Source organism: Canis lupus, chromosome 9 (assembly GCF_003254725.2).
Source record: "Canis lupus dingo isolate Sandy chromosome 9, ASM325472v2, whole genome shotgun sequence".
In the NCBI taxonomy this organism is placed as follows: domain Eukaryota; kingdom Metazoa; phylum Chordata; class Mammalia; order Carnivora; family Canidae; genus Canis; species Canis lupus.
The window spans coordinates 7,632,531-7,645,894 of record NC_064251.1 but is presented as its reverse complement, the minus strand read 5'-3'; the positions used below and the strand labels follow the sequence as shown (position 1 = coordinate 7,645,894).

General features: G+C 44.6%; 1 protein-coding gene across 5 annotated transcripts in view; it reads right to left on the bottom strand.

Annotated features, from left to right (window-relative positions):
• The window catches only part of FAM104A (family with sequence similarity 104 member A), an 18,147-nt gene extending 4,783 nt beyond the window's left edge, over positions 1 to 13,364 (bottom strand). For 2 of the 5 annotated variants that reach the window (XM_025467869.3, XM_025467871.3), the window contains exons 1-2: positions 12,716 to 12,963; positions 8,400 to 8,499 (exon numbers count right to left, since the gene is read on the bottom strand). In XM_025467869.3, the coding sequence (XP_025323654.3) occupies positions 8,400 to 8,499; positions 12,716 to 12,948 (333 nt within the window). In that variant the 5' untranslated portion in view covers positions 12,949 to 12,963. Of the gene's footprint in view, positions 1 to 8,399; positions 8,500 to 12,065; positions 12,379 to 12,715; positions 12,964 to 13,106 lie in introns of those variants that run through there. The other 3 variants (XM_025467870.3, XM_025467872.3, XM_025467873.2) reach the window with 3 other exon arrangements.

Sequence of the window (13,364 nt, the reverse complement as noted above, 5' to 3'; positions counted from 1 at the left end):
AAGACATCTGTGATTTCTAGTTCATTTTAAAAACCTCATGTAAAGACGTGGTTTATACCAACTTTATAAAGACAGGTCCACGAATGTTTAATGTGGCTTTGTTTTTAACAGCAAAAAAGTGTGAGCCACCTACATATCTAACAGTAGGGAAACGAATTCTATTATAACGTGTATATAAACTAGACTCCGTGAATTATAATTGTTAACAATGAAATTCTACTCAGCTACTAACAATGATAATGCATATATACACACCAAGAAAGAAGTCTACATACTACAAGTAGTATGCCAGCTGCTTTTTTTAAATGTTTTTCTTTAGTGTAGACAGACATATATGTACACCAAAAACAGTCTAGAAGGATATATGTGCCAGAATATTTAGAATTTGGACCTTCCATTTTTTATGATTTTATTTTCTATACCTTCCACAAAAAAAGATTTCTGTGGAAAGAAAATCGCTTCACAATTAAGAGAATAAAGAACATTGCTACCAAACAGTGAGAGATCTTCAGGTACTTCTGACCTCAAGACCGAGACTTAAAAACCATATTGATACTGTCAGTGGGATCTGCAGAAGACTATTTGCCTCCTGTAAGAGCCTCTGAAACTGCTTCACAGTTACATTTACTTGCACTGAGCAGGCCAATGCTACCTATAAACTAATAAAAGAGTCTATCTAGAATCCAGGAATCAGGGTAAACACGCCTCATCTATTCTTTTCACATTTACAAAAAACGTTATTACCTACGTACTACTGTCCTCAAAGGTAAAAGCAAAACACCTTTCAAAGATGCTTTGGTTCCTATCTTCTGCCACCTGCAACAAAGTCTTCTCACCACGGGAGGCTTTCAGGAGTATCTCACCCTCTAGGGATGAACCAGAGGTTTTGAAACTGAAGGGGAAACCCATTAGCAGCCAGCATTAAAAAAAACAGCAACAGCGAAACACTGAAAAGGGTAACTGTACTGAGAAACTTGTTTTATTGTTCATGAATATATTTGGTATGTGCTGGGTCACAAAACATTTCTATGGGACAGGGCCAAAAAAAAATGGGGAAGTTACTGTACTAGATATGAACACTGTCACCCAGGTCTACTTTATAAGACAAGGGAAAACCATTATTTCCTCCCAACCCTAAGACTAAGAAGTAAGTCTCTGTCAACGTTTTAAGATCTGCACAGAAGACAATCGTTTTATGAGTAAAACCAAAAAACTTGAGATAAAAAAAGAAATCGTATTTTCCCTACTTCGTGGAGCTTTTTAGTATCAAACTGCTTGGGAGAGGGCGCTCCTTTACAGTACAGTTTCAAAATTACAACTGCTAAACTAAGACAGAAGTTTTACCTTGTTACTAATATCGTTCTTAGGAATTCCTTTATCAGACTTTGGGGCTAAGAAAGAGTCCTCAAACCCATCCCCTGCACCTCAGGAGACCACTCAGCACACACTGTCCCAGTGGGCAGTTGCAGAGCTCTACCTCTTTCCTCTGAATTTTCAGTTTAGGCTTCGTGCTGACATCCGACCCGGGTACTTGCAGGACAGATTTATATTATAAACCAAAAGAGATAAGGTCACGCTCCATGAAATAAGAACCCCTCGCACATCCATGTGTACAAGCACAATAAAGTTACATTTATGCCGATTCCGACCAACAGGATCTCTCTAGACACGCCAAGGCAACTCACAACCCAGGGGAGAAGATGTGCGTGCAAGGCGAGGACACCTGGTTAGCTTAAGAGCTCATGAAGTCTCCAAGCGAAGATGTCTGGGCAGGACCGAGAACCACCACGGGTCAGTCTATTCAGGAATCACCTGTGGGCTTTTTTAAAAAAGTGCACATGCCAGTGCCCCAGATGGCTCTGGAAAACCTGGCCCGAGTACGCAGATTATTCTGATGGCCAAACTACTGTCCACACAAATGCTCATGTGCCTGCTTTGTACAAGATGGCATCTTGACTAGGATGAATTCAACAAGAATGTGCTGGGCTTGGCCAAGAATATGGTGGCGATACAGCCACGGATCACGATCATACCATCACTGCTACTCTGGTGACAGGAAGCTAGCACCAGGTGCTCAAAGAACTAGGAGAGCCTCCCTTAAGATGAAACGTGCTTGAACTGGGCCTAGAAGATCGAAGAAGAGTTTCAGCAAGCGGGATGTGACAAACTGGGAGCACAAGGAGAGCAAAACCAGGAGGAAGGAGTGTTTGGGGAGGTAAAGCTAAGGGCGGGCCGTGGCGGGCCACTCCAGCACAGTCGGTCAGATGAACTATCCATGAGCGGGTATGGCTCGATGACCAAGTGCCCTGAAGTCTGCACAGAAGACCTGCTCAGATCTCCACGCAGGAAGAGGGTTCTGCGCCTCGAGCAGGAGAGCAGGCCCGCGGGAAGTCTGTGGCAGGCAATGTCAATCAAAGGGGGTGCATCACAGGCCAAGGAGAGACAACCGAGCTGGCAAAGTACTAGGTGCTCAGTACGTGTCTGCTGAATGCAAAGAGCACAGGTGAGCCTTGAGGAACGGTTCAGGGGTGTTGGGAAGGAAACTGGGGTCCAGAGGGAAGGAGCGGAGGAGGGAAGGCAGATGGAACAGCGCCAGCCAGCCGACTGGGGAAGGGGAAGAAAGCCGAAGCACGGGCAGGGTGGAGAGGAGACTCGGGGACACGACGCTGGAGGGACTGAGAGAAGGGAGGCATACTGGGGGGTCGCTGAGGGGCCTCGCCAGGAGACAGAGCGACACAGAAGGCAGAGGGGCACTTCCCGCAGCAGAAGGAAGAGCGTGTGTTATATAAATCCTGACCCTGAGGCAAGGCACGCTAGGGAGCTCAGGTTCTCCGACCATCCACAGGACCGAAATTCTAGAGCAGAGGTCAAGAACTCTCGGCCCCTCAGCCTGGCCTCCCCTCCACCCAGCTCCATCTTCCCAGGGGGCGAAGTCAGTTTAAGAGACAGCCCGTGATGTGATGCCCATGGTAGAAACAAAACAATTCTAAAGACCATTCATGCTAATAATCTTTAGAAGGCCCTCCAGACAGGAATATTAATTACAGAGTCCCTCTGCTTCATAAAAGGAGAACCAGAATATGTGTCTATTTATTACCTAGAGCTGCACACTTTCTCTTCTTAATTGGAAAAGCAGACTGGCAGTGTATTTGATTTTCTTTTAACTCCCAGCTTCCCATCGCCTCCATCTCCCCCATTCACTGGTGCTTTTCCATTTACATGAGCCTCAAGAGACCAAACAACTCTGGCTCATCGCACACACGCCCTTCCTGGGGTCATGATGAAGTGCCTTCTAAGTCCACTGCAGAGTTTGGAGTACATGCAAGAGATGATCCCTGCCAAGTCTGTCAGAGCATCTAATGGAAAGTTCTGTGCTTCCAAAGTGCCCAATGATTTAAGAAAGCTCCAAGTCTGCTATTATCAGCGAGGCGGTAAGATTCCAAATGAATTCCGTGGGCTAATTAAAACCACTTTCTAACTATGCAAGGAAAGACAATGCAGGTGGTTGCTCTTCTGCATCCCTGAGTAAAGAGCCTATCCTTTCTGTGTCTCAGTTTCCCTTACAAGATGAAGTAGGACCACACAATGTTAAGTTCCTTCCTACCTAGACTGCTCTACTATCACTTCATTTTATTTAAATTTCAACAGGCCAAAAATAATCCTAACCTGTAGAAAAACACGTGTGTACTCATTACTTAACAAACTTAACATTCAGTGTCAGTAAGAAACTGCCTGGTGCAGCTTTTTATGCTGTGGGCTGAAGCAATGTATTACTCACACTTCAAGGACTTACGCCTGAGCAAAGTTTCTTAAAACGTATGCTAAAAATCAGACTAATTTTGGAAAGGCCGGCTCCTCTACTTTGAACAGACTGTTTTAGAAGTTAATTTCAGAGTTCATTTGCTACAAGGTTTTTAAACACAACACACACCCTAACAGTTTCACCAAAAACACTTCTGTCCCTTGGAATGTACCTCCTACCCTCCCGACAGACTGAAGATGAGAAAGGGCAAAAACTAAGAGCCTTAAGATACTTTTAGAAAAATTATATTAACTATTCCCATTGTCATCTAAATCCACACTATTAAAAAAAAAAACCACCTAATATTCAGCTAATTCTTATCAGTTAAGATAAATGGGTCTAGAGAATCCTAATTGTAATGACACATGGGTCCCCCTGGTTGTTATTTTTTGGTCAGGTCTCTGCACTCACACTAAGAATACCCCTTAAGATTTTGGGGTTAGGGATCCCTGGGTGGCGCAGCGGTTTGGCACCTGCCTTTGGCCCAGGGCGCGATCCTGGAGACCCGGGATCGAATCCCACGTCGGGCTCCCGGTGCATGGAGCGTGCTTCTCCCTCTGCCTATGTCTCTGCCTCTCTCTCTCTCTCTCTATGTGACTATCATAAATAAATAAAATTTAAAAAAAAAATTAAAAAAAAAAAAAGATTTTGGGGTTAAACATGAAAACTTTCCCCCCCTTCCAGTAGAGACCCAAAAGGGGAGGGGGGAATAAAGGGCAGAGGCTGCTAAGGTCAAGCCACTTGTTTGTTCTCTGTGTTTTCTCTTTCCTTGTTACTTTGTAGTGATCTGAAAAATTTTAATGGTCTTGGTAGGTTAAGTACCTTTCAAAAACAACCCCCCAAACTGAGGCCTTTGCATTTAAAAAATGTTCTGCTTTTATTTACCCAGGTAGCAGCACCTTTTTAAAGGCATTCGCCTATGTAACCAAAGCCACATTTCCGTGGAAACGTCTAAGGTAATTTGTAGATAAAAATATTAAAGCTGGGGATCCCTGGGTGGCGCAGCGGTTTGGCGCCTGCCTTTGGCCCAGGGCGCGATCTTGGAGACCCGGGATCAAATCCCACCGTCGGGCTCCCGGTGCATGGAGCCTGCTTCTCCCTCTGCCTGTCTCTCTCTCTCTGTGTGACTATCATAAAAAAATAAATAAATAAATAAAAAATAAAAATTAAAGCTGAGGGACGCCTGGGTGGCTCAGCCATTGAACGTCTGCCTTTGGCTCAGGGTGTGATCCCAGAGCCCCAGATCAAGTCCCACATCGGGCTCCCTGCATGGAGCCTGCTTCTCCCTCTGCCTATGTCTCTGCTTCTCTGTGTCTCATGAACAAATAAAATAAAAAATAAAAATATTAAAGCTGAAAGCAAAGAGCATTCCTCTACTACAAATTGAGATAAAATTCAAACCAATAAGGCCACCCCTAGAGAACAAATTAAAGTTAAATCCAGCTAGTTTTTACCCGTCCAAATAACTGTCCAAGATCAGGAATGTGCCTTTGTGCAAGACCCAATAGGAAGACACAGATTGATAAATGATTTCACTTTTTGCTCAATGAGAAAAATGAGCCTGACTTATACGTTAACTACCACGATTCATCCAGCCTGGTGTTACAAAAAAGTTTGTTCCCATACCAGTAAATTATATCTCAACTTTAAAATAGTATCCTAAGGCTCACAAATCATTAAATCTAAGTCATTGAGTTAAAATTTAAGGCCTTTGTTTCAAACACCAATTAAAGTTTTGAAAATAACCTTAGACGCCAATTTCTTCCCTTTTTCTAGCTGGAGATATAAAATTGCTTTCAAGCTAATACTGTATCATAGCATTTATTTGGAAAAATATTTTCCAGCTACAGGAGCAAGAAAATTCTTTTTCTCTGCTCCTATGATTTGAGAGAAGTCTAGGACCTAGCTGCCTCTGGATATATTTAGCAAAATCTCTCAGAACTTCCGGCCTGTATTCTGGGAGACGGCACATACCATGGTCAAGAGCAGAGAGCTCACCAGCCAAGCTCTGGGCTCACCAACCCTGCCTCTAATTAGTTGTGCATCTTTAGGCAAACCACTTTACTTTTCTGTACTCCAGTTTTCCCACCTGAAAAGGAGAGATAATACCACCTACAAAAATAACAGGAAGAAAATGCACAAGTAGATTAAAAGTTTCTCTTTATATAACTCATCTGCCAAGTCAGTTCATATTCTTCACCTTCGTGGTATCTAGGAAGAGATATTTACTATTTCCATTTTATAGATAATTGTGATTTACTTGTGGCATACATAATTCAAACACCTTACACACTTAATTTCCTGGTATGTGGCAGTATTATTACAGTTAGGAGAAAAATATAACTTTTGGAAATTATAAAAAAAAAAACAACAACCTTAATTATCTCAGAATTAAAGCAAACTCCTTCCAAACAAAAGTTCTTCAAGGCACATGCAAAAGAATTCTAAAATGACTTAAGTATTTCAGGAAAGACACAAGAAACAGTTTCTCTTCACTGAGTTAGGCTTTAGGAAACTCACCTCATTGGCCCTAATTTAGAATTAAAAAATAACATTTTCATTAATATTTGATTACATAAATTAACAAAAAAAGTAATCTACTAATAATGAGTCATTTTATTATTTTCCTTTTCATACCCAATTGTCAAAAAGCAGCCAACTGCCCCCTAAACTTAATAGTTTTGTGCTATAAACATGACAACATTCCAGTGGTGAGGATTCAATTATTCAGGGCTTAACTTCCCATTTTAAAAGTTTTTCCTCTGCTTTTTGCTTCTCTAGCCCGCCCTCGGTTGACCTGGCCTCATTACTTGTTAACTCCACCCCTGGAGAAGCAGAGCACAAGAGGCCACACATTCAGAGCGCTGGTAACCAGTCTGCAGGGCTGAATGGGATGGTCATAAGAATCCAGGCGGGGTCTACCAGTAAATTCAGATTACCAAGACAAATAAAAAGTGCCTGCACTGCCTGTTAAGTGTAACAAAGGCAAGCTAGTCCATCTTTCAGACTAATGATTACAGAGTGGTTTAGCCACTCCATTTCTTTGAACAAGTAAGAACAAGACACATGAACCAAGAAGTTGATTAACAATACATTGTTTGCTTCTGTGATACCAATGCACAGGTTTTAGAAAGGGAGTAAAGATCATTTTCTATAAACGGCAATTAAAACAAAACAAAACTACCAAGAGTCTTACTGAAAATAAGATATCAGAAGTGTCTAATTTTTTTTAGATGACAATTTATAATCCTGTTCCCAGTCATCACGACATAAACAGAGGGAATGATCAATACAAAAAGTTAGACCGACTGTACCTCTGAACTAATATAAACATCACTTAGCAGGATTTGCAGACTCAAGTAAAGAAATACTGATACGGAGAAAATAATCACTGAACGCTCGCTCTTCTAATAGACTTATAATCTAAAAGAATAATGGAAACTCAATTACTGTCACAGTTTCATCACTGGATGCTCATGGAAGCCTCTAATCTCTGTTTTTCTTTCATCCTCCAATTGTCACATTAAACAAAAGCTCAATTGCTTTTCTATTAATCATTTTTACAACACAAGAAAAAAGGAAAAAAGCCTTGTTTTTCCCGGAGATTGTTAAAAGGGGGATAGGAGTTACAGAAACTCAAGTCTCCACACAGAAGGATCGAATCTGTGCTTGTTCATTAACCGTCCCACATAACACATTCATGTGTATGACCTATGTGAGAGTTAACGGATTTCTTGCCCCTTGTGGGGGGGAGGGTAACTTTGGATTTCAGGTAAAGACTGGATATAGGTCAAATCCTATTACCAAGAATTAATTAAAATACAAATTATTTTGGTTGTGCAAAAACTGTGATATGCGGAGTTTCTGTGATACACAGAGTTCTGCTTTAAATTATATGGCTCAGGGATCTCTGCCAGAGAGGAGCTTCTCAGTCGGGGTGACAAGGTGTTAAGGGTCACAATTTTCCGGTATGTAAATGATCAGAGGCGTCATTTAAATGTTAGCCTCCTTCCTCTGTAGGGCAGTCCCTAGAGCGGGCACAGAAACTCTGCCAAAGCTCTCTTTTCAGGAAACCAAAATTTCAGGAGCTGTTTCCCCCTCTCCCTACTGGCTCCCCTCCACCCTGCAACATGTTAGAACAACATGATAAAAAAAGTAGTAACACTTAAAAAAAATAGGATTTTGTGTATACATAATCTATTCTGAACATTTATGTAGCTTCTCATAAAAGACATATAAATGAAAGCAACAAAATATACTTGTCTTAAGAATAATTAATGGCTCATAAACTATTAGAAAATAGCTGGGTTTCTGAAATTCAACTAGACAGCTCAAAGATGAACTTCCCAAAGTCCATCAAACTTCTAACAAATTCTGGGCTGTGTGTATGTACTAATATGTGCAGAGATATACCGCTTCGCTGGGGAAAAGGTACACAGCTTCCTCAAAGGAGCCATGACTCAAAAAAAAGTTGAAACCACTGCAATCAAGTAAGATCAGTTTTATTTATTCGAAGAATAATTTTAAGTACACAAAGAAACTGGGTTATTTAGCTCAAGTCAATGAAAACAACAGAGACTCTGACCACACTTCCTACCTCTGTGTCCCAGGAATCATGAAAGACAGGGTTTCTACTACTCCTTTTGGTCTGCGGGGGAAGATGGTGGTCTTCTTCATTGCCATTCCTTCTCCTTTTCCTGAAATTAAATCACAAGAAGAAAAAAAAATCCAATAATTGATCCTCTGGACACCTGAAATTGTAAATCATAACAACAAATTTGCCCTCTTGCCTGATAAAACACAACTCGTCATATGCTATCCCAATAGGTAAAAAGTGGAAGTACACCATCGCTGGCCACAAAGAGTGAAAATATAAAATAGCAGCAGTAGGGGCGAGCTTAAATTAGTACAACTGACTTCTAAAAAGAAGCTTGGCAACTTTAAATGCCTACTGGGAATAAATAAGTACAGGGTGATGCTAATGACTAAGCTTCCAAATTCCACCTCATTAAGGTTATCTTCCCTCTGCATTTCCTGAAATCACAATTTCAGGTTATTTCATCTGACCCCCTTCCATATGACAGTATGTAAGACAGGAGTGGCTGCCTCTGCCCACGTACCCCAGCAGTATCATCAGAGGTCCAGGGGTCTCTAATCTGCAGCTTTCTTTCATCCCTGATTTTCCCCCAATTACTACATGCAACAAAAGCTCAACGCCCTCTCACGTATTAGATCACTCCTCCCAACCATCATTGGAAAGGCTGCTCTGGGGACACATTAACTCTTGTTACTCTACACCGTCACCATGCACGCACGTATTGTATGTCATTTCACCAGATTGTTACTTTGAGTTTACAGCACACGCTGCTCAAAATCTTCAGGTCTAAGGAAAAACCACACATTTCCCACAGAACCACACATTTCCCACAGATGCACAACAGACACAATCTGTATATACTTGATTCAAGAATGAAGTGCTCCTTGAAGGGGCAGCCCCGGTGGCTCAGTGGTTTAGCGCCGCCTTCAGCCTGGGGTGTGATCCTGGAGACCTGGGATCGAGTCCCACGTCAGGCTCCCTGCATGAAGCCTGCTTCTCCCTCTGCCTGTGTCTCTGCCTCTCTCTCTCTCTCTTATGAATAAATAAAATCTTAAAAAAAAAAAAAAAAAGTGCTTCTTGAAGGACTTCTAAGCCCCTAGAAAACTCTAGAAAATAGAAATAAACTAGAGAAGGCATCATTTGAAGGCAAGCTGCCTGCAACTGTGCTGTCCAGTATGGTAGCCACTAGCCACATGAGCTTATTTACATTTAATTTAATATCCAGTTCCTTAGTCACACTAGCTACATTTTCAGTGTTCAAAGGCCACAGGTAGCTAGTGGCAACTGTACTGGACAGCACAGATACAGGGCATTCCCATCCCTGCAGAAAATGCCACTGGATAGCACTGGCAAGAGGCCAGTTTATACAAAGCAGCATAATCTGTTATAATGAAAACCCTTAAAAGATTCAAATTTCTATAGCAAGAGGAAAAAACAGCTTTGGGGAAAGTGCTGAATTTGAGCACAGCATCATCTACACAACTGTACATTTTCTTTGGGATCAGTGTGGCATACTACGGCAGGTGCATGATCCTAAGGTTCTGAGTTGAAGTCTTGATACCAGAGAAAATTTAAGTTCTCACCCTGAGCTCAATTCCCTGTATTCTGCAATACTCCTGAAATCTGAACACATCTAACTTTATTAATGAGTATAGATCCAGTTGAGGCTTGGAGTGATAAATTGGGAGTGTGTGGTTCTGATAAAGCATTAACCAAGCTGCAAAGGGGTATACCACTGGCCTCGTTCTAAGACTCGTCTGTTTCTAAGACCATCATTTCTGCTCTGTAACCTTTCTCCCAGGGTTTTAGATCTTAACTGCACGTTACTTTGAAGTATTTTGAGGCTCAAAACTAGGTGAAAAGCAGGTTTGATACTCATTTAAGTGGATGTGCTACTACCACAGATTTGAACCAAGGAATTACTACTTTCATCATAATATGACCAGAGAATTGTTTTGGAGATGAGCAGCAGTGACACAGCAAGGTCCAACAGAAGGCCAGTTGACACCCCAGGGAAACTCACTGAATGCTGGCCTCCAAACTCTTATCAATATGCCAGCAGCTGACTGTGTTCTGGGCTGCTGAGCTACTCTAACCGCTTATGAGCCTGACCCAAAGTTTCCAATGTCCTCATTTATAATCCAGGCTATAGCTACCCAATGACAAGAAAAGAAATGTCAAGAAGGTTCTCAGGCAAAGTGTAAGAACAAAAAGGATGGGCTGGTTTTTTCAGATTCCAACTAACTTTCTGGGCAAGTACCATGAAATATCCCTGCCTTATACCCAGCTGCTTTCTCAGGTCACCCAAATTAGCTCCTGTCAGGGGCCCTCTCCTTTGGATAGTACTGGATTAAGAATGAGCCCTCCTGTTCTCTCTCCTTTTCTAGACTCTTTGCAGATTCCATCCTTGAAATATTCTTTTAACAGTATTGTTAATAATTGCCAAGATTATAGCAGGTTCAACCTTACTCACAAAGTCAGATTACAGCCTTCCATATTAATGCAACAGACCAGGTTATAATTTTAGCAGCCCCCATATAATTGATTATATTCTCCCCAGGCATCTAGTTACAGATTGTTGTTTAGCATCTGCTACTTCTAAGGATGGCTGATTACATCACTACCCATCATTTCATTTCTTTCCAATCTTCCTGTCATCTCCTAGAAACTGAGCATAGAAGAAATCTTTAAGAGTATCCACATTAGTGTTTTTCAAACTTTAAAAAAAAAAAAAAGTAACAGAGCCCTTTTCTTTCTCTGGGGGTGGGGGGTAATCCCTCAACACATATATATGTATACATATACGTATATGCATCTATACACACATATATAGATGTGTATACACTCTTTTATATATATTACATATATACGTATACATGTGTATATATACACACACACATATATACGTGTATACACTCATATATAAAAGAAACAAAGGACTTCTTTTGGTTAAAGTAGGGGTTTCTTTGACATACATCTTCCCTTCTATGGCCATCCCAGTATATTTTGGAACAGTCTGAAAAATCACCATCTCAGATCAACCCCTTATCTTAAAATTGAGAAAACAGATCTAGAAAACTGAACTGACTTGGAGATATTATGACAGCCGCAGCTGGCAGAGCTGGTCCGTCATATTCCATGAAACACTGGGTGAAAAAGTAGGTGAGAAGCCCCAGTCCAAATCACATGGTTTCTTTTATAGCAATGATGTTACCAGTATAAACACGCTGGGGTTATTTGTGTGCTAGATAAAAGGCATCTGCTACAGTATAAAAAAGCACATTCAGATTTGCTTATCCAGCCGTGGGTAAAAGAAATCTTTCTGCAGGAAATATGTAGGCTTTTTCAGATACAGAGACATCACAAGAAACTATCAGAAGGATCAACCAGGTTTGGGAAGGAAAACAACGGCAGGTAGATCTGGCTTACTCTGCCAAAGGTTCCTGTTCCTAATTCCAATGCCAGGTCCAATTGGGCCTCTCATTTCAAACTTAGACCGCTCTTTTTTCCTACTACAAGCGGGCTTTTTCATGCCCCCACTCACTACGTACCCGAGACTCAATCATCCAATAACCCAGTGCATTAGTACGGGCGACCCTAGGTTTTTCCCTACTGGACCAAATAAAACCTCAGGATGTTTCCCAGGATCCTCATCCCCGAATTAACCATCCTCCGGGGCCGGCGCAGGATCTCCGTGCGAAGACTGCCAATTCCATTCGGAGCCAATGGATAAACACGGAGCAACAAGAAGAGATGCAGCAGAACCTGGCCGAGGCGATCCTCCTGGACTCGCTTGGGCTTTACGGAGAAGAGCGGGCAACCCGGGAAGACGGGCGCGGACCAGGTGAACTCGGTTTCCTCATGAGAAGGAGGGCGGTGTCGGGCCTTGGGATCCCACGACGAGGAGGGGGTTCTTCTAACCGGAGGTGGAGTTGCTCCTCTTCACCTGGGGTGCCCGCGCCCCACTTTCGCCTCCCCCGCCTACCTTCTTACAAGGGGGAGGCAGGCGATGATGAGACAGACAGAAGCCCGCGCGCGCCGAGCAGAGGCAGCCGCCGTCGGTCCGGGGGAGGCCGGGGCCCAGGCCAGGCTCGGGGCACAGGGGCCCAGGGGCCCAGGGGCCCAGGGGCAGCAGCGCGGTGCAGCCCCACCTCCCGCCTTCGGAGGCAAACGGCCCCGCGTCCAGACAGTTTAGAACCTGCCTGCTGAGCCCCGACGAGCCGCTCTGGGCACCGCACCTGTCCTTCCACGCTCACAACCGTCCGCGCCTCCCCATCCCTCCCCGCGGCAGGTCACAGCCGACCCTCCCGCCTGACCTTGGGGACGCGGCAGCCTCGCGCCCCGGCCCCGCAGGACGCCGATGGGGGCTCGTCCCTCGGACCCGACCGTCCTCCCATCCCCCCACCCTCCTAAATTTAGGACAGGCGGGCTTTAGGGCCACTGCCTCTCTCCCGGGGCCGTTCAGGCTGCGTTCCAAGTAGGGAGGCCCGGGGGGGGGCGACCCGGCGAGTGACCCCTCCGGCACCGCGGGGACCAGGTCCTGGCGCATCCCTCCTCCTGCCCCGGCTGCTCCCCGCCCCCTCCCGGGCCGCTCGGCACCCAGGGGCACAGTCGCAGCGCCCACGCCCGCTCGGACCCCCCGCCCCGCGCGCCCTCGGCTCAGCCCCCGCCAAGGGCTGGGGAGGAAGGGGGTCCCCGCGGTCTCACCTGGGGCGGAGGCGCTCGCTCATGGCAGCCGGTGGAGGGGAGCGACGCGGGGCCGCGCCGCGAGCCGAGGGAACCGACGGGGCTGCGCTGCGGCGGCCGCCACGCCCACCCCCTCGGGCCTTGGCTCTGGCCGCGGCGCGGGTGGACGCTGCCGGCGGCGCGTACCCCTCGGTGGGACCCGTACCGCCGCGACTTCCGGCGTCCGCTCCGCGCCCCCCCATGTCGCGGCCGCCGTGGTACCGCCCTCTCGCGCCTGCG